This window comes from Candoia aspera, chromosome 1 (genome assembly GCF_035149785.1).
Source record: "Candoia aspera isolate rCanAsp1 chromosome 1, rCanAsp1.hap2, whole genome shotgun sequence".
Taxonomy (NCBI): Eukaryota; Metazoa; Chordata; class Lepidosauria; order Squamata; family Boidae; genus Candoia; species Candoia aspera.
In genome coordinates, this window is record NC_086153.1 from 150,789,079 (window position 1) to 150,810,573 (window position 21,495).

The window sequence follows — 21,495 nt, forward strand, 5'->3', positions numbered from 1 at the left end:
CAATATGTCTTAGCATATTGTGAAAACCAAATTTATTGATTTGGGCATAACATGATACGTCAATGGAGCAATTGTGATATGTAAGTCCTCACTGAGAGTTGAGGATGCTGGGTGAACCTATCAAATGTGATTTGTTGGGGTTTGGCATAGCACATGTATGAACAGATTCAGTTGTGGTTTATTCAATAAAAGATGGTTAAACAAACCACAGTTTATCATCATGTGCGAACTGGTTCAATGTGTTCTTATTTGGATTGCAAGCTCTCTGGAGCATGGTTGTCTGTTCTTTTACTGTATAAAAGGCCATTTTTTGACAAGCTTGCAGCAAGAATCACACTTCCTAAACTGCCCTCTCTCAACACAGATCCCATTGTAGAATTGCTTTGATTCAATCTAAACATTCTGAACTGAATAACAATTTAGGAAGAGACCTTGACTCTACTATTTCATTTCTGCAGTGGGAGGGCAATGCAATGACTAAGGCGTACTTAATACTGATATTCCATACTGGAGTGGAAGCAGGGCCCAGGCAACCCACAGCCTGGAGAAGCTCCCACCTGAAATACTCTGGGGGCTTCAAACTTCAGGACCAATCTGGACTTTTCCATGCACCTAGTAGGCCTAGATTTTCTAGGCAGCTTTACCATGCATGCTCAAAGAAAGCATGGGAAAATAAGCCAGGTTTGCATCTTGTGCCATGTGATTCAGAGAATTGTGGGAAAAGATTGGGCAGGGTAAACATAGGCATTTCCATTCATATGCCAAAACTTTGTGGAGTTGACCCACTTGGTTTTCTTGCCTAAAATCATTTGGTTTTCATGAAGAAGGTGTAAATCTACACCAATTAAAAGTACTAGAGATTTAGAAGTAGTCTGCTTATAAACTGTATTATCAACTGACCAATGTTTTTTGTATCTTCCATCCTTACAGCTCCAACAGAATGTACAAGTTAATTTTCTTAAGGCATCTGGGCTCATATAGATTGTTTCTTCTTGCCACTTACAGGAAATATTTGTGATACTAATTTAATCTCTGAATTGCTGACTTTCTCAATGCAAACATCAAGATCAAAGTAAACTGCAGTATACAATTCTTCTTTATGAGTACAGGACTTTCCTAGCAAGAACCAAAATCATGAGCAAATAATTTGTTACAGAACCTATACATACCCTTAGAACAAGGTATTATCTAAATATCAGTGGTCCCAAAGCTAAAATATCTAGAACTGATTGCTTGTCAACAAAAAACCTTCTAACTGTCATATTTTGCCATGGTTTATATTTTATCTCTTTAGTATAAGCAGTGAGAAGAAATAGAGGGAAATGCCTGATTTTTAATTGACTCCTATGCTTCAAATATCATTCTCTGGAGAGATCTAATTTTAAATTCCATTCAGCATGTAGATAATGTGTCTTTTGCAGGGATTTAAAAAAAAAACCAAGAAGATGCCAGGATTAATTGCATGATCCTAAGTGCAAATTATAAAACCTTTCCCACTTAAAGGCTGTCTCAAAGGGAGTTTAATAAGATTGGGAGTTGCTCCTTGGAGGGTTTTTGTACACAGGAAAAGGATAATCACGAGGGTGGGGGGTGAATCCTGAGTCTACCATATGGCTAGTCCTAGAAAAGTGTGACTGCCGAAGGTTTTGCATCCAACCAATTGGTCAATACACAGCATCTTGCCTCACGCCAGGTAGAATTCTCACAATAAGTGTAGAGAGAGCAGCATTTGTTGGTTTGTTTGGGTGATCTGGGGCATGTTTAGGAAAAAGCAAAGACTGTTAGAATAGCATCATATACCCTCATTAGCTGAATTGTACTACAGCTTTGCTGACAGTCTATAGAATTGTTCTGCACTTTCATTACACAGCATCCCCCCTTCCTTACAGGATAGTAAAGAGGCCCAGATGATCAGAAACAGAATGAATAATTTGAAGGGTATTCCAGTAAGAACATTTCCCTGCAGCCTAACATTATTTCACTGCAAAAGCTCCATCTTCCATGCCCCTGAATCACCCCCAACAGGGAAAAGACAGTCCTGGCTGCGGCATATTTGGAGGTCAAATAAAATCAATAGAGCTCTCTCTTAAACAGTTTACGCTAAGCCTCTCTCAACAGCATCAGGAGGAAGAGGGGCCTTCCTTTATCATTTCTGCCTTGAATCTTTTTTAACCACTAAAGATCCAAAGGGATCTCAGCAGTACTTGCTGCCTAGCTTGTAAAGTCACCCTGCCTCTTTCTTTACACAATGCAATTGTTTCCTTCCCTGCTTTGGGAAGCAGGACTGGAAAAAAATGGGAGGAGACAGGAATTTAAATCAATACACCCAATGGAACAGAAATTATATTTAAAGCTGGCATCAATTAGTTGAGCACAGCTCACAGTTTAAAGGACATACCAATTTAGCCCCAAGAGCTGAAATTTGCTGCACTTCCTCAGTTACTTCCCTGCTGAGAAACATATTTGTTCAAAGCCATAAAATAAGTAAGATTTTAAGGTTCGATTACAAAGCATTGTCAAGACTGAAAGACATGTGTCTCAGCAGCTAAAATCCTATGCACTTATTTACTCAGAAATTCCTCTCTATTACTCCCAGATACATGAGACTGAAGTGCAAATCAAGTCAAGAATTATGGCGTGATCCCAGGAATTTTAAGTTTTCTAAATGTGAAACACAGTAATCCACACTTGGGAAGAATGTGATAATACTCAACAAGCTGTACTCCCCTTTATTAGTCATACTTATTCTTAGCCAAATAGATTGAAAGTTTTTACTGGATTAATTTAAAAGGGAGCAGATATTGAAACAAAACCAAGATGTGTTTGCAAAATTGCAGAAAGTAATCATTTTGGGAGAGCCATCCCCCCACCACCTCTTTCACATGGTATGCAAGAAAGTATGCTTATTTTAAAATGGTGCTTGGTGTGATATTTTCTTTGGGGAAAATTGTATTTTTTCTCTTCAGAATTATTGTATTTTTTTATATACACACACACACATAGATGCACAGACACACACACATAATACATTGTATCCATTCCTGAATAAACTCATTTAAATTTAAAATGATGCAGTTACTTGTGTAAGATTCCTTAAATTGGATGACATTACAGGCTTAGAAAGAAATCTACAAAATGTACCCAATGCAACAGATGACAAGTTTGAATTGACTAATAATTTCTGTAATTAAATTAAATGTAAATATGTGTAGAAAGGAACCATCAAATGTGATCATCTTGCAAATACAGGCTGCAGGGTTCCAACACTTGATGTCAACTTTAGCATGAATTAATAATGTGACAGCTACTTATGTCTCATCTATTCAGGAATACCTTCTGGCAGCTAAAGAAAAATATTAAAGTACATCGCTATACCTGAAAGTTTCCAGCTCTTGTTTGGTTTGGCCTATTTTTCTCGTCCTCAAAACCTACTCTTTTCTTCAAACTTTTTGCAATATCTTAGCCTTCTTCCCAGTTAGGCTACTACATACAGATCCTATACACAGATCAATAGTCACCAGAAGTCCTCTGTCCTCTGTCCAGCCTAAGACCAGTTCAAAGGAAAGACCTGCCATGTCCCTGGTACCTGAAGGAGGAAGGGGAAGAGGAGCAGTTCTGGCTCTGAGCAATCAGGTCTTAGCACTAGAAGTGACATGGAGTATGCCCCTCCAGTCCTACTTGCTCCCATAACTTTGAACCTGACCTTGATCACCTAATCTATGGAAATGTCATCGCTGATGCGTAACAACCCAAAGGGCAAAGAGGTGGAGAAGCACTGGGTTGCATGGAAGCACTGTCTACTCAGGAATAGATTGTTACTCCTGATGAGCACAACTTAAGCAATCAGGAATTGTTAATGGCTACTGTGCTTGGGTGTAAACTGGAGTTTCTTGGATAAAAAACTATCTGTGAAAGCAGTCAGGTACTGGAGAAAGTTCCACAAGAATCTGACCTGGTGTATCTCCGTCTTGACTTCAAGCTGCCTTCTGAAAAACCTTGGTGTTTCACCTGATCCTGACAGGACTGCTCTGATCACTGAACTTTGGTCTCCAGTAAGGAATTTGGTATATCTTGATCCTTGGACTGGACATGGACTAAGATTTGACTGTCAGTTTCACTGGCCATATCTTTATCAACATCCGCTGTTAATCTCCTTGACAAGGATGGGTAAGGACAAGAACCATTAAAAGAAAATGCAAGTCGGGACTTGAAGATACTCTCATAAAACAGGCTGTACATGCAATAAAATATAATATATATTGTACAACTTCTAAGAGTTTGTCCTCTTTCTTTGACAATGTACATGGCCTTCCTATTTTCAATTGAACTTCAGCCTAAATCTTTTCCAGTGACCCTTTTTGCCCTAGTCTCAATTTTCATTAGTTTTCTCTTCCCTGTTGTTATAAACCACTTGAAAAAGGAATCTCCCTCTCTGTGTGTAATACTCTGCAGTGCATCAAGTACTTTGTGTGTCAAAGAAGACCTACAAACTTCTTTTTGAAAATTACAGGGGTTTCAAAATCATTTTGTGCAATAGCTTGAGGGATAGCTAGTTAAGGTCAAAAGTTTCTGGGTTGGTGCAAGCCATCTCTATGATCCTAAGCAGTTATTTGGATTATGCCCAGTGAGACAATATTTACACATACAGATGAAAATATTACTTTCAAAAAAAATCCTAAGAAAACAGCTCAGAAAGTTGGGTCTGTTTTGCCTAAATAAAAGTGTACTTCAAAGTAAAACACATGTAGTCCATGTGACTTATTCCCAGGAAAGTGCTATGGATTTGCAGATATAAAGAACAATCCTATCACCACGAAATTAATCTGTAAGGGAAGAGTTTTGTTGACAGATATCTTCTTCTGATATGAAACCTCCTTCTAAATGCTAAAGCCCCTTAGATGGCTTGGATCCCAGGATTGCACTCTAAGATATTTTCATCTTTTCAAATATTGAAAGAAAACCATTGCCCACTGATGACACGGCAAAAGAAGTCTCCTTTAGACTAAACATTAAGGAAAACAGCCCAACTTTAAAAAGTACTCTCCTCTAGATCTTCCAATAGCAAGCGTGGTGTTTTCTTCCACAGAAGTATAGAGTTCTACGCTGGATAAGACAAATCGTCTCTTTCAGCAGTTCAAATGTTTTTGCTTCCATCTGTATAATTCCTTCTGTCCTAATCCAATGACAATCTGAATTATGATATAATCAGGACTGTGTTGCTGTATCATGGCTTCTTCACACAAAACACCAATAGCTATAGAGATATTATAGCTTGTCACAGCCATAAATATTTCAGATAACCTTAGACAAACCATTCTCTTATATGCCATTTGCAATATTGGAATTATAGTGACATACAGAAAAGATGCTATGAAATGAGACATGAATAGCCATTGTAGTAGTAGTGGTAATAGCAATCTCTGCAAGGGAGTAGCACATTTGGAAATAAAGAGGCATGCTTCAATGCCAGATGCATCCAACCGAGACACTTTAATGCATTAACACAATAAAGAAAACATTCTGGAATTCTTTGCAACCCCTTCATAGCAGCTCTGTCCTGAGTCATGTGACGGAAGATGGAGGTCTTAAGAATGGAGCAGCCAGCAGCATTCCGAGGTACTGCACAGACTTTTCCCTCGGAATTGGGAGATTTTTTCCCCCGACCAGATCCAGCCCACTTTCAAACTCAATCCTTCTTTTGCTGGGTTCTTCTCCCCACACCAAATTAGGTCCTCTTCCATCCTATTTTGGAGAATTATCTTGCTGACAGACAGATGGATGGAATGAGAGTCCCAAGCCCCTTTCCACAATTTCTTTACACCATTCCATTGGGCTGGAACAAATATAAATGGATCACCAACTTTAGGCATCCAAGGACCAAATTCAGTCTCATTTGACATCCCAAAGGCCATGCTCTGGAAATGAGTAGAGCGAGGAAAAAATTCAGGGATTTTCCAAAAAGAAATGAGGGAAAAGTCTTGGCCAGATAAATAGATAGATTATTTCCATTTATATGGCTGCCCATTGGCAAGGTGATTAAGGTTAAAACAAAGGATAAAACCATCAAATATAAAGGTAAATTATAAAATAATAAAATATATCCTGTGTCCCATAAGATACTGTTTAATGAATAGGACCAGGAACATGCCAACCCTGTTGGATTTATAGGATGGGCATAGATGACTGGAGACAGACAGCTCCACAAATATGCTTCTCTACCTGAGCTACAAAATCCTGTGGTGGAATTTCCTCAGATGTTGGTGCTGGGAGGCTTCAACCCTTTTAAGGTGCAGGTTGAAGTGGCTCAAGAGTTCATGACCACCATGGCAACCATGGATTTTGCTGAAGTCATCAGGGGCCCAACACAGATCTCAGAGAAGTGGCAATGTGATCTATATTGGGGAAATGTTACCATCTGTCTCGTGCCATGGTCAGATCACTATTTGATTGCTTTGGATCTCTCTGATGCTGCTTCCCAGTGCAGGGAGATAGGACCTATTCAATTGGTCAACCCCAGGCATCTAGGGGATCCAACTGGGTTTCAGAGAGAGCTTGGGGAATTTGCTGAGACTCTGCTGCATAGTTCAACTGAGGCCTTAGTCACTCCTTTGAATGAGGGAACAACAATGGCCCAGGATCAGATTGCTCCTGGGTGGCTTCTTTCTATTCAGGAATCCCAGGGAATTCCCTGGTTCTCAGAAGAATTCCAGGAGATGAAACAGCAGAAAAGACACCTGGAGCATAACTGGAAAAAGACAAGGATGAAGTCTCACTGAACACATCTAAGACTCTATATTATGGACTACATTGTGACTATAAGCGTAACAAAACGTAATTATCCACTCTTATTGCATCTGCAGACCACCAGCCAGCATCCTGTTCAAGGTCACCCAGTTAGAGAAGGAAGAGTCAGAGAACCCATCTGCAAGGCCCTTGTGAAAATTATTCTACATATTTGATGCAGAAAATTGCTCAGATCTGCTCTGACTTGGATTCTGGCTGTGCATGCCCTGTTGAGGTGACTAAAAGACAGTCTGGTTGGTTATCTGGGAGGAGTTTGAGCTTGAGGAAGCAGATAAGGTCCTCAGCACTGCTTATTGATCCATATCCCTCCTGATTAGTCAAGGCCTCCTGAAAGATGACATGTGATTGTGTCCAAATGGTGGTGAATTCATCCTCGAGAGAGGGGATGCTTCCATCAGCCCTGAAGGAAGTGGTGCTCTGCCTCCTACTCAGGAAACAATCACTGGACCCAATAGTATTGGATAATTTCTGACCAATCTCCAACTTTCCATTTTTAGCGAACTTTGTAGCGAAGGTGATGGGCGGCAGCTTCAGGGTGCCCTAGAGGAAAACTATTGCCTGGACCCCTTTCAGCCAGGCTTTCAGATCCTCTTTCACACCCCCATCGTACCCCATCAGTAAATTAATTTCCCCAAATATTAATGTTCTCCTTACTCTTAATATATACACTGCATAAAAACATGGAGATCATACTCCGATGAGGCCTGAGATAAAAGCAAAACAATAAATGACATAACAGATTCTTCCCTAAATTAGGATGGAAATAATAACAATTTACACTGAGTAACTATGTTCCCAGTTTAAATTGATTGAAGACCTCTTACAGAGGCTAATACCATGTTAATTTAATTAAATGTTGACAGCTTTCAATAAAGCAATTATGGAAAACAAGTGCAATCTAATTCTACAACCCAGGATCCCCCATCTATCCCGCTCAAATTAGGATTGGCTTGCATAGTGGCTTCCAAAACTTTACATTTAGGCACCAACAAAATAGGTATAATGGTCCATGCAGTCACTAGGAAACAAGCCCAGCTCAATGGTACCTCATTGCTATATGCCAGCTACAGCATGATCCATAAAGAAGTAAAACTTGTAATTCAATTGAAAATGTAGGTAGATTATGCAAAGATGATAATATAAAGTGTTTCCTGGTTTTCTATCCTTATTGAAATAAGCAAGTCCTTACATGAGCTTTCAGATCTAGCTAGCCCACAAGGATACCCTAGAAAATGCAATACCAAGAAAAGTTAAAGGTGCAGAAAAAAGATCACAATAGTAAAAATGATACACAACCCAGTCTTATGAATCTTTATTAAGGAAAAAAAAGTCTCCAGGTTTCCGTGAGATTTCCTCCCAAATAAATATGCATAGGATTGCAGCCAAGCATTCCAATCCTATTACTTTCTACTCTGAAGTAGTGGTGGCCAAATCTGTCAAATTTAGTTTCTCTGAATTGCTCATTTTTCATTCCATCCTGCTTCCTCATGCAATTTCCAAACAGCCAGCTTAAAAAAAATGTGTATACATTCTGTCTACATTTTCGATACAGTCGTTTATTTCTTACAAGTTAGTCCAATGTATACATTTTTGAAGGATTTTTTTTTTAACATTTCTCTACCAATACATGTATTTTCTATGCCTTTTTTAGACAGGAAAGGCCATACAGAATTCCAAGTAACCATGTATGCAATTGAATAGCTAGACAAAGGTTCTCAGCGCTGAAGTTAATAGTCCCAAGATGAATGCATACACTCAATCCTGACTTGTTTATCAGCTATGATTAAACATTTGCCCAAATAAAAAGTGGTATACGAAAAGCTTTATGAGAACCAGTTTGGTGTAGGGGTTAAGGCATCAAGCTAGAAACCGGGAGACTGTGAGTTCTAGTTCTACCTTGGGCACAAAGCCAACTGGGTGACCTAGGGCCAGTCACTCTCTCTCAGCCCTGGGAAGGAGGCAATGATAAACCATGTCTGAAAAACCTTGCCAAGAAAACTGCAAGGACTAGTCCAGGCAGTCACCAAGAATTGGACACGATTGAGCCGCAGGAAAAAAAGCCATATAAATTCTATCAATGTATTAAATCAGATACCACTGTACATTCATGGCAGCTGTACCCCTCAAGAGCATTACGTTTTTTTCTGATTCAGCATTTAAGGCTGAACAAGAAACCACATCATTTCCTGCTCCAGCTAAGCTACAAATGTTCTTCAGAAGACAAATGACTCCAACCCATGATGTAAAATAGGCAGATTGCCACACACACCACTCCCAGGAAATTTCACCCCTCTCCTAGGAACGCTTTTCACTTTCCTTGACAATCCCAGAAAAGTAACCTGAAAACTTGCAGATTCACCTTGAGATTTCAAGTGTGAAGTGTGTGAACTACAGGTTCAAAAAGCTTTATCAGAAGAGAGTGCAAAGACCCTTTTGAGCCTCTGCAACTGGGTGATAACACTGCATGCTCATCGTGTGGAGGACAGTCCATTTACCCACCTGACGTGAGTGTTGCTAATCCAGCTATAGTGACCATCGCTGCCAGGCGGCAGTGTACAAAGTAGGTCTTTGTGGAAGAGCTGGAAAAGCTACGACAGTGGCTGACTTAAACTGTTGTAGATACTAAATGTAACCGCCCAGTTACATTTAGTATCTAAATGTACATTTAAGTGGCTGACTTAAGTTGTAGTAGATACTAACTGTAACCGCCCAGAGTCCCGCTTTGGGGGAGATGGGCGGTGACAGAAAATGAATGAATGAATGAATGAATGAATGAATGTATAATATACAGTGATTTTCTGTTTCGTTCCACTCTACTGTTGGGGGAAGGTGCAAATTCTGATTGTGACTGCCACTAGCCAATGGACTCTCAAACACTCTCCTTCCCTAGCCACACACAAATTTTGACATGAAAAGGCCTGTGCCGGCACCAATGGATGTGTTGTTGTCTTTTATAACTCTGCACTTGTGGAGAGGGATGGGAGGCGATTTAAGCCGCCCCCACCTTCACACGATGGACTCAGTAAGGGTCAAGCCCCCACCTATTATGCTAACATGAAGTAAATACGTACTAATCTAAAGAAAACTCACTAGCGTAACAAAAATTGTAAGTGCGTTCATGGAAGCTTTTGACAGCTTTCAGAAGAACAGCTGGGATGATATTGCACAAATGGCTGAGCCACAGTAAAGTAATATTATATTGACTAGTCTTCAGGGGATTGGCATTCACATTGTTACAAAGCTCCTTGCAAGATCAATCACTGCACTAACAATATTTGTATTGATTATCTAAACGGGAGCTGCTATTGGCTTGTCTCACTTCCACTTAAATTGTTCACAGATGGGATCCTATTTTTTATCTTACAGTTCTAAAGGGAACTCTTAAATCAACACAGAGCATTATAGAGAGACTCCCATACACAAAACAGTGAACGAATTATCAGACTAATTATCTATAAAACATTTAAAATCACATTTTCTTTACTTCAGAGTGGAGCAAGGTCATTAAAAGCAACTTGCTGCCTCCAGATACATTAGAAACACAACTGCCAGAATTCCAAGCCAGTGTAACATAAGTAGTGTGGCAGCAAATTGGAGAAGTCTGATATAAAATGATAGGTATATTTTGGTATCCCCTCTACTAAATGTATTATACAAAAATAACAGATCAGGATTTCATAATCTTTCTGCCTGTGGGGAGAAATTTGGCAAGGTGCAAGGCAAACACAAAACTGAACAGAGGGGAGAAAATGCTATAAGAAATATGACAGACCTGTATGCCAGCAACATCATAAAAGTAAAGTCGCCTTCAAGTTGAACTCAACTCCTGGTGACTTCAAAGACATATCCATGTAGTTTTCTTGGCAAAAACACAGAAGTGCCTTCTTCTGAGTTGCTTTCTTTTTTAATTTCCCAGTCTAGCCCACTCCCCTGGGATTTCCTAGTGGTCTTCCATCCAAGTGACTGACCAAGTCTGATTCTGCCTTTTTAAGATCAGCCACAATCAGTCAAGTGCAGCTACCTACAGTAGCTGGGTAGCAACCAACTTTTCGAATTTTCTCACAAACTAAAATAGGGATATATTTTCCTGTATTCTCCAATCACAAGTCACCCTTCCACAATTTTTCATTGTTGAAAACAGCTCCATAAACTGAATGCTTTATTTAGTTATCATAAAATAATTTGTCCTCTCCTGAGTTAAAAAACCAAAGATAATGCAATATCTCCTTAAGGATAATGGTATACAGGTAGTCCTTGAGTTATGACGGTAATTGAGAGTGGAATTTCCATTGCTAAGCAATGAGGTCATAAAGTGCGATGTAACGTTACTGCATCACTTAGCAACGGCAATCCCAGCAGTCCCTGTTGCCATTATTAACCAAATCCCACCAGTCATTAGGCAAGGACCCACCCTGTTTCAAGCCATCCCGGCTTGGTCCCACCCACCCCGAGTAAGGGACTGCCTCATCTGCCTCTTCTCAAACTCCACCCACCCACCTATCTCCCCCCCATCTCTGCCCTTTTGAACACCCTGTACAGTGGCATTCCTCAGCAACGGCAGCAGCACTGGGGCTGAGGTAGAGGCTCAGGGCCTTTGGCAGTCTCAGCCAGCTGCCACTGCCCCTGGGCTTCTACTTCAGCCCCAGCATGGGTGGGGCCACCACCAAGGAGTGCCACCTCAAGTCCTGCACCATGGCCAGTCACCCCAACACCATAGCACAAAGTACTGGCCACCCCTGCCACCCTGCCATGCCCAACTGACCTTCACTGTCTTCCTCCCACTGCTGATGAGGTGCGTCCTGCCTGGCCCTATGCGAGAAAGCCACTGGCCGCGCCAGGCCTTCTTTCTGAGGCCACTTGTGCCATTCTCCAAATAGCAGGCACCATTCTCACAATGCTTCGGAAAGCCTTCGGAAAGCTTTCTGAAGGCTTTCTGAAGCATCACAAGAACGGCCTCTACTGGGAATACCATTGCTTTAACTATGCGGACCTTTGTTGTCAGTGTGATGTCTCTGCTCTTAACTATTTTATCGAGATTTGTCATTGCTCTTCTCCCAAGGATTAAGCGTCTTCTGATTTCCTGACTGCAGTCAGCATCCGCAGTAATCTTCGCACCTAGAAATACAAAGTCTTTCACTGCTTCTACATTTTCTCCCTCTATTTGCCAGTTATCAATCAAGCTGGTTGCCATAATCTTGGTTTTTTTGAGGTTTAGCTGCAAGCCAGCTTTTGCACTTTCTTCTTTCACCTTCATCATAAGGCTCCTCAGTTCCTCTTCGCTTTCAGCCATCAAAGTGGTATCATCTACATATCTGAGATTGTTAATGTTTCTTCCAGCGATTTTAACTCCAGCCTTAGATTCCTCAAGCCCAGCATGTCGCATGATGTGTTCTGCATACAAGTTGAATAGGTAGGGTGAGAGTATACAGCCCTGCCGTACTCCTTTCCCAATCTTAAACCAGTCCGTTGTTCCGTGGTCTGTTCTTACTGTTGCTACTTGGTCGTTATACAGATTCTTCAGGAGGCAGACAAGATGACTTGGTATCCCCATACCACTAAGAACTTGCCACAATTTGTTATGGTCCACACAGTCAAAGGCTTTAGAATAGTCAATCAAACAGAAATAGATGTTTTTCTGAAACTCTCTGGCTTTTTCCATTATCCAGCGGATATTGGCAATTTGGTCTCTAGTTCCTCTGCCTTTTCTAAACCCAGCTTGCACATCTGGCAATTCTCGCTCCATGAATTGCTGAAGTCTACCTTGCAGGATCTTGAGCATTACCTTACTGGCATGTGAAATGAGTGCCACTGTTTGATAGTTTGAACATTCTTTAGTGTTTCCCTTTTTTGGTATGGGGATATAAGTTGATTTTTTCCAGTCTGATGGCCATTCTTGTGTTTTCCAAATTTGCTGGCATATAGCATGCATTACCTCGACTGCATCATCTCACAAGATTTTGAACAGTTCAGCTGGGATGCCGTCGTTTCCTGCTGCCTTGTTATTAGCAATGCTTCTTAAGGCCCACTCAACCTCACTCTTCAGGATGTCTGGCTCTAGCTCACTGACCACACCGTCAAAGCTATCCCCGATATTGTTATCCTTCCTATACAGGTCTTCTGTATATTCTTGCCACCTTTTCTTGATCTCTTCTTCTTCTGTTAGGTCCTTGCCATCTTTGTTTTTGATCATACCCATTTTGGCCTGGAATTTACCTCCAATGTTTCTAATTTTCTGGAAGAGGTATCTTGTCCTTCCTATTCTATTGTCTTCTTCCACTTCCGCGCATTGCTTGTTTAAAAATAATTCCTTACCCTCTACCTATATTAGGACAATATCCCAGAATTCTACATTTTTGTAGCCACTATAACAAAATTCAGAGAAATATAACTTCCATTCATTTCTTTAAAAAAATCATCATCCTTACGCACTGTATGATGCATTTTTGTATACCGTATTACATGCTGCTACAGTTTAATTACACTCTGGGGAGGAAGCTGAATATATAGGAATGACAATTCTAGCAACTCTGGGTTGCACTTAAAGAAAACAATTCCCAAAGGTAAAAGAAGGACTTGTGATTTTACTAGAGACAAGGACCAGAAAATACATCTGTCTTTGATCAACAGGGATGGATGGAATTGATAAAGTTTCTCTGTTCTCCACACACATACTACAAATGCAGTGGGCAGTAAAAGGACAGAAAGAAACGGTCTATCATTTGGGGATATTTCCTGTTTTGATGATCACACTATGATATACAGAAAGTGCCTCACTGTCCAACCACACCAAGCCTGTTTTATGCTCAGCTGCAGCAACAAAACTGCAAGTAGGACTTGGAACCTCACACCTCCCTGCTGGCTCCATGCCACAACATGCCTCCTGGGACTGACACATCCAATTCTTCTTTGCCAGAGCTGGCCTCTAAAATTAGGCAATCTGAAGATCTCATAATTCACTTTAGCACTGCCACTAATAATTTCAATGAAGAAATAAACAGCAATGTCCACATGTATCGTACAAAAGCCATGTCACACTTTGAACCTGGGAGTGATCTTGGGTGACAGATGGGGGCTCTTTCACATGTTGCATTCTTACTGTGCAGACGTAATACCTGATAAAAATAATGTAATCCAGGCAGGAGCCAAGCCCATTTTTAAAGACATAGATGCATATGAACAAGCCTGCTGGCACTCTCTGCTGTGTGATGCATCTACATCTTTAAAATCCTACCTTGGCCTCCTCTCACCATGTGTGAAAAGGCTCTCCGGCTGGCCCATTTCTTAGATATGTGTCACGCATCTGGGGGACACAAACATTACCACTTAAGATCTGTGGGCCAAAAGCCAACATTCAAAATAGAACTCTTCTAGGAAAATGCTCCCCCTCCCCCCGCAACTCCTTGAAAGTATCTGCAGAAAGGCAAAACAGAGCAAATTAAATAAAGAATGAATTCCTGAGAGCACAGATGTTTCAAATAAGATGATTACGGCACATTTTAAATGGTTGCTGAACCTTTCAGAACAGGATCCAAGGTGATGGTAATTGAGCCCTTCCCCTAACCCAGAGAATCCTGGGAGGTCCTGCTTGCTTGGCTCTTTGTGGTTCAATGGAGCAGCCTGCCTTGTTCACCCCTGCTTCTCATTCCTGCTGCTGCCCAGTTATTCCTTCCCAACCTCTTTGTAGCCAGTTTCAAAGAGAAGTCCTGCCAAACACCCACACCGCTGAAATGTGCTCAAAGAGATGGGGGTGAGGATCGTCACAGGGAGGACACTGGCCCAGATGTAAGCTTTCCTGCCTGTCCTTGCTCAATTCTGGGTCCCCCAGTGACAGCACAGCTGCCACCATGAGTGATCATTATGTTGAGGTCATCACTGCCCCCAGGCTAACTTTATGAAAATAAATGGTTGCAAAGAAGTAGGGTGGGGTAGAGGGGGGAAGGTCTTTAAAAGTTATTTTGTCCTACTGAGACTCTGAAGGGAAGACGAGTACAAGCAGAAATATTTGGCTTGAAAGAGAAAATTGCCATCCCTTCTGGTTCCACTAAATAAATTATAGATCAGAGTCACAGTTCAGAGAAAGTTGTTTGGTGATCCAGAACCGTCAGGCTGCTTGCGGACAGCCAACTCTTAGGAAGAAGTACCAATTTCTAAATAGCCTTCATTGAACTGATGCTTGCAGAAAAGGAGGCCTGTGTTTAGCTAACCAATCCCTTAGGCTCAGTATTACCTTCACATAATTTACTGTTAAGCTCTTCATCATGGCAAAGGAGAGAAACTATAATTTAATTCCTTCTTTTCTTATGTATTTGCAATGTGTTATAAACAGAAGAAAGAACTAATCTACTGTTCCTTTCCATTTATATCCCTTATTCCTTCTAAACCAGCAAACATGGAGGACACCTTGATGGTCTTCCTTCTAGGACATGGAGTAATCTCACAAACAAACTGCAAAATCAGGACTGCTGAATCATAGGCCTTCCAAAATGCTATGCAAACCTTACTCAAACAACGGTAACAATCTGCAAGATCATTCAAGAGAGAGCTCAGATTTTGTCTCCACCTCATTTTTGATACAGTCTATAACATCTCTAGGAACCTCTTTTTTATTACTATCTGAGCCTCCCAGAATCATGCACCCACCAATTCATAACAATACCATTTTCTGTCTCTTTTTTAGAAAAACAGAAAGTATAATCCCTCAGATTTCCCTTACATGTTTGAAATAATAAAGAAAATAAACACTCACCTCCAAAAACTACCTTGAAAAACCAGGCCTTGCCCACATAGATGGTGTCATGACATTATCAGGCTATTTACTGCAGCCCTCTGTCTTTCCACCCACACTCCAAAAGGTTGCCCATCCCTGTCTTCAGGGGCTACTGCTAGTTACATGAACTAATGGACTGACTCAGTACAAGGCAACTTTATATGTTGGGAAATATTCCCATTATATAGAAGGATTTGAAAGCTTTGCCTAATCTTATTTGCATGCATGGTTGAAGAAACTTACTGGCAGAACTCTTCCTTTCTCATTGCAACCCCTGCTTAAATTACTTTTCCTAACACAGAGATTAGCCTCACAATATAAAGTCACAGCATCAGCAGAATCATGCTCCTGGGGGAGCATTAACACATGCAACATCCCACCTGCAGCTTGTCGTGATTCTATCAAACCAACCCCAGTCTGCTGAACATGTAACTCAGCTTTCTGTTGAAATGTATTTTTGTTGCATGAACCCAGAACGGGAAGTTTCAGAAACAACTGGTCTGGCAAAACAAAAAAAGTAGTTATACACTCATGGAGCATTACAGGAATCTCTTCCAGGAACAACTACTTCAAAAGTATAAAGTCACTGTACAATAGCTTTGCAAATCGCAATATATTTATTGGTTTGCTTATTTGTTTATTTGCAGTGTCGAGAGCATACTTAACTTTTTTTTTTTTTAGAAAAGATCACTCTCCAAGGAACTAAAAATGCTTTAGAGGGGAGGTTGGCATTCAAAATAATAAAAATGAAGTGCTGGGCAAATAGGAACAAAAATAAATGTAGCAAAAATCAGCAGAAGTAGTACTATGAGAAAATTGGAGCAAAATCAGAAATATAAAATAACTGCTTGACAGTAGGATTATTAAAAAGCATTCAGAAGTTAAAACTTAATATGATGCAAGGTCGTTAAAAGCAAATAAACTTTATATTTGACAAGCAGAAACACTGCAACCAGGATTCAGGAAGTCATAGTGGTCAGTCGGCTCAATATCTGATACAGACACCAGACTCTTCAGGCATCTAATGCAACACCATTCAATTTCTTCAGTGTAATTAGTTTTAAATGGATTGTTCATGTGTTCTAACTTACATTGGGATGTAATTTTTGTATGCACTTAGCTGTCATCAGAATGTTTCTGTTGGAAAAGGGACATAAATAGTATGTATAGGAATTATCCTTCCTCAAAAAAAGATGGGCTAGGAACTCATGGCAATTCCTGCTATTGAGGATAACTATCAATCTATGTCCCATCCAGATATTCCAAGAAAGGAAGGAATCCCCGCTTCTGTATTGTGGCTTCTTTGTCCATTAGCTGCTGTTAGACCATCCTCCTCTAATCTGGTATCTTAGGTTGATTGGGATTGATAGTTGAAATCAACGCATCTGGCAGGTACCAGAGTGGGGGAGACTGTCTTGGACCAATGCTCCAGAAAGTTGAACTAAACCTTCTGCTATCCCCCAGCAAGATAGAAAATAAACTGAGAGCTAGCAAAGCATGTATTCTGTTCCACATAACAGGAAACCACCATCTAGCACCTAAGTGTGCTGTTGTTCAGTTATGTTAAGAAGCTAATTGGTTATAATATCTGAGTCCAAGTAGATAATAGACAACTGCCTTGTACTACATCAGAAAATTGGTCCACCAACTTCAGCTTTGTTTACTGTAACCAGATACACTGAGACTAAACCAGAGATCTCCTGCATGCAGACCAGGTGCTCCCTCCCCAGCTACAACTTGGATCTGACCAAACTCATTATCCAGAATTCCAAGTCAGTCAATTTCACCTCCGCATCCTGTGCTATATTATGTTAATGTCATCTCTCTATAATTTATCATTTGCCCCTTGTTTTGGCTCTCAGGAAGCCATTCAGATCCAGAATTCAACCGCTCATAACACAATGCTACCTGGCACACAGGAAACATTAACATTACCTTTCAGCCTAACAGTGAAGTCCCATACTTTGAAATAGGATCTTCCAGCCACGAAACACAAATAAAGCCCTTTCCTACCCCAAGCAAGACCAGCCCTGTAAATGAACTGCACACAAAGAGTGAACAAACAATATAGAATGTCCTCCTGCTTTTGTGCACTGAAAATCCAGTGTTTCAGCTTACATACGGCTGCCTCTCCTATCTATTCCATCACTGTGAGATACCATGTAATGCGAATCTTTGCCTTCCATTTCCCACCCTTTTCTTTTTTAAGAGTCAGTGTGTGCAAGAGAATTAGTCAACCACTTCACATTGTTATAGTCCAGTGAAAAAAGCATTGTACAGGATTGCAAGATTTAAATCTAGTTGATGAATAGGCAACCACTTTTTAAGTAACCTGTCCAGACATAATCCCCCTCACATTTCTCCATGATCTAAAAGCACTTCAGGAACCCTAAGCATCCCACCAGTATGAACTATTTGGAGAATCATTAACATTATCAGTCTAGACTTAGCCTGATTAATATCCAATTAAATGGATCCTAGTTTAAAAGCCATATATCAAAACAAATATATTCTTGTGATGTCTTCTGTTTAGAGTTCAGAATCAAATGGACTGCGAGTATGTTCTACGCCTGGCTGATGGCAAAGGGCTTTTTATGCTTCCAAATAACCTCTGAGTGCTTAAGTGTAGCATGACTTTTTAAGCTTTGTCGTTACTCAACTTTGGGGATCACTGATGAGCAAAGCAAACTCTCCCAAAAGTTATAGGTGCATTCTTTTCTTTTTTTTAAGTAAAAGAGCACAGTACCATAAAGCCTCCACTCTATTTTACTCCTTCAGCCTACTGTACTTGAAATTTGTCAGTTCTGTTTTTTAAAATGTGGCAGGCATTTGTGTATGAGTCTCTGGAGGCTTGGATTTTTGAGTATCACTTCAGTTTTGGCCCCAGCTAAAATCAGCACCCTCTGCCTCAGCCCAAGAGGAATAGAGCTGTTTTCCTAACCATGTTCTCTATCAGCCCCCAAACTGAAACCCAGGCTGTATGGAGACCCACCCCAATTTGAGTCTGAGCAGAATTCAAGTAGCCAATTTTAAAGGTTTTGCTAGACCAGCAAACGAAAACCCTCAGTCCTTTCTCACTTGTTCATTCCTCTTCCAAACTAAGAATCCTCAACACTAAGAGTGAGCAACCCTTCCGTAGCAAGTCCACATATTCTAAAACTTTTCTGAACTCTGAGAGCTGCAGAAGCAACACAGTGATGAGCTGGAGGAACAGGCCAGAATTTTCAGGCCCTTTTTGACACAATGCAGAGTCATGGAAAAACCCTAGAACCCGAGGTTAAAAAGTAAGCACACCTAGTATGTTGTACCAATGCAGCCAATAGGTTTGTGAGTGACCTAGTTAAGTATATGGACACCCTATAGCTTCTTCGGTTCTTTGGTGCACATCACTCAGCTGAGAGCAATGAAAGAATTTGGACAACAATGCTGGGAGCTGAAGTCCACTTATCTGGATGTTGCCAAAGTTAGGAACCAATGGAACAGGAAGGATAAGTTAACCCTTCTGAGTTTTAATTTTCTGAGTTGAAAATATATTCGTAATTGATTTTAATGTATGTGATGGACCTGGCAAGACATCATAACAATCATTATTTTATTCACCTCCACCTCTCATTCCACTGATACTACAGGGATGAAACTGGTCTCTCTCTTTTTTTTTCCTCTATTTTTCCACAGCCAATCATGAATAATCCACGAACTTCTACAGACGTTACTGAGTTTCATCTGACATACTGCTTGCCTATGTTAGCAGTTTCAAGAAGGAGGATACACTGCTCCAGTTGAGAATCTGAGAAGTTCGAAGATAATGACCAGCAAGTTGTATTTTCCCATTCAACCCAAATTTAGGTAGGCTGAAACAAGTAGTACAACCTACTCCGAACAGTCACGGAAGAGGTACTTCCAGATTAGATAGATCAGAGTTGTTTTCCAAAGCTGACCCTTTGCTCAACCCCCTTTAGTCAGCCATGAAGTTCACTAAAGGAGCTTCAATCAACTAGCATCTCTTTTACTCTCATTTACCACATAGTATTATCATGAGGATTTTTTTTTAAAAAGGAAAGACATTATATCCCTCAGAATGGAATTAAAGTATAAAACTAAGAAATACAGTGAAAAGTTTACTCAGCAGTAACTACTGTTGGTATTACCTGGACTGTTTAAGCAGCAGATAAGGCAAAACCATTTTCTTTTATTTGGTAATTTGCCTCATATTTAACAGGCTAACGGTCCTGTCATTTTGGTGCTGGATCATCGTATATCCATTGTCTTGGCTTACTTTATTCAGTTTTGATGAATCAGGGAAGCCAATGAAACACTTCCATCCCATAGGCACACCCAAGAATAGCAGATAAAAGTAAATTCTCTTACCATATTTGTCTCCATCTTCTCCTTTGGCACTGATCCGCCTCCCTAGCACCTGGATATGTTTCCCACTGGTTCGGCTGTAGAGCTGATAAAGTCTGAGCTGCTTCCTGCTTACATCATCTCGCGCTCGTGTCTGATTTTCCACGTGTATTCGAAAATCCACATTTTCTTCAGCAACAAACATCTAATTTGCAAAACAAGGAAAACCAAACTGTAAACGAGGATGCCACTTTGAACGCACAGATGCTGAGTAGCACAGCTGGTATTTTGGTTAACTGACTTTCAGAAGCTTGTAGACATTAATGCTGATGCTGGATGTTGGAAACTGCAAGGTGACTCGTTGGGACCTAAAGCTGATATTACTTGCTTCAAGACAGACTGGCCACAATGCCTTTGGATTAATGCCACCTGCTTGAAAGACATAAGCATTACCATTAAGACCGAATAGTAGTGCTGTCTCCATGTCAGCCTTTCAGGGTAGATCAGATTAGGGAACCAATGCTGTGTAGGTCAGACTAATTTTATTGTAAAGCTATAGTAATGGAATCTTGCAAGTCTAAATGCGCTCCCCACCCCACCCCCCGCTTACCTTCATGTGAACTAGGGAGGATCTTGTCTGAGACATTTACTCATGTTACATTCTTGCCCGACTTCAGCCCCTTTTACCTGATCTTTGCTTTGGTAGCAGCTCTTCTTCCAGTCCTTCAAGGCCATTCCCTCTGCCCTCCATGAATAAGAACTCTTGAGCTTACTGAATGCATCTATTTAGCACAGGATGCACAGCTAGAAGGGCCTTGGTCTGATCCAGCCAGGCAGTCCCTATGTTCTCAAGGAAAGGACCAGCGTGCTACTGCTGGTATTACCCTGATGCACTGCAGCTGGGAAGTCACAATCAAATAATAACATTGCCTCTCTAAAGCTGAACTGCTGATCATTGTTAGACGAAGCTGTTCTTGTTGCCTGCTGAAGGAGAGGAACTAACCATTTGGAGCAAATGTCGATGTTCTCTGCTGAAACTCAAGGGCTGGCTGCTCGGAGTTCATGCCACTCCCACTTTCCAAAGGACCAGGAAGCACCAGTTTCTCTTTAAGGGCGGAGCATTACCAATGTTCTTTCTTTTTCCCCAGAAAGAGTGGGTCATTCTCTCTTCCAGATCTCCATTAGGCCTTTGTTTCCTCCTTTTTCTATTTAATGCAGTACTGCACTGATGCAGCTGTGACAGCCTTTATTGTTTTTATTTATTTATTTCCATTATTTATTTATTTAATAGGTAAATGAATGAATGAATAAAAGATTTATTTTAACCTCAAGTGCTACTGTTTTTATTGTTTATTTCGTTTTACCTGATGGTTAATCAGGCATTTTTCAATCCCTTTTTTTAACCCCCCTACTATGTGGGCTGTATATGGATCTATCCCTGACCTATCAAAACAATTTCCTATACTCCAGTATAGCACACGTACACAGGGCTCAGCTACCCAAATTGTGTAAGAATGATTTGCAAAGATCCCTCTCCTTGCTTTGTCCAGGACCTCTGCTGCGTTGGCGCAAAAAAAGCC

The 21,495-nt window shown here is 40.7% G+C and overlaps 1 protein-coding gene across 1 annotated transcript in view; it reads right to left on the minus strand.

Moving 5' to 3' along the window:
- Positions 1-20,120, minus strand: part of FGF18 (fibroblast growth factor 18) — a 59,255-nt gene extending 39,135 nt beyond the window's left edge. The window contains exon 1 of the mRNA XM_063291284.1: positions 19,940-20,120. Coding sequence (XP_063147354.1) covers positions 19,940-20,120 — 181 coding nt within the window. The remainder of the gene's footprint in view (positions 1-19,939) is intronic.
- Positions 20,121-21,495: the final 1,375 nt, after the last annotated feature.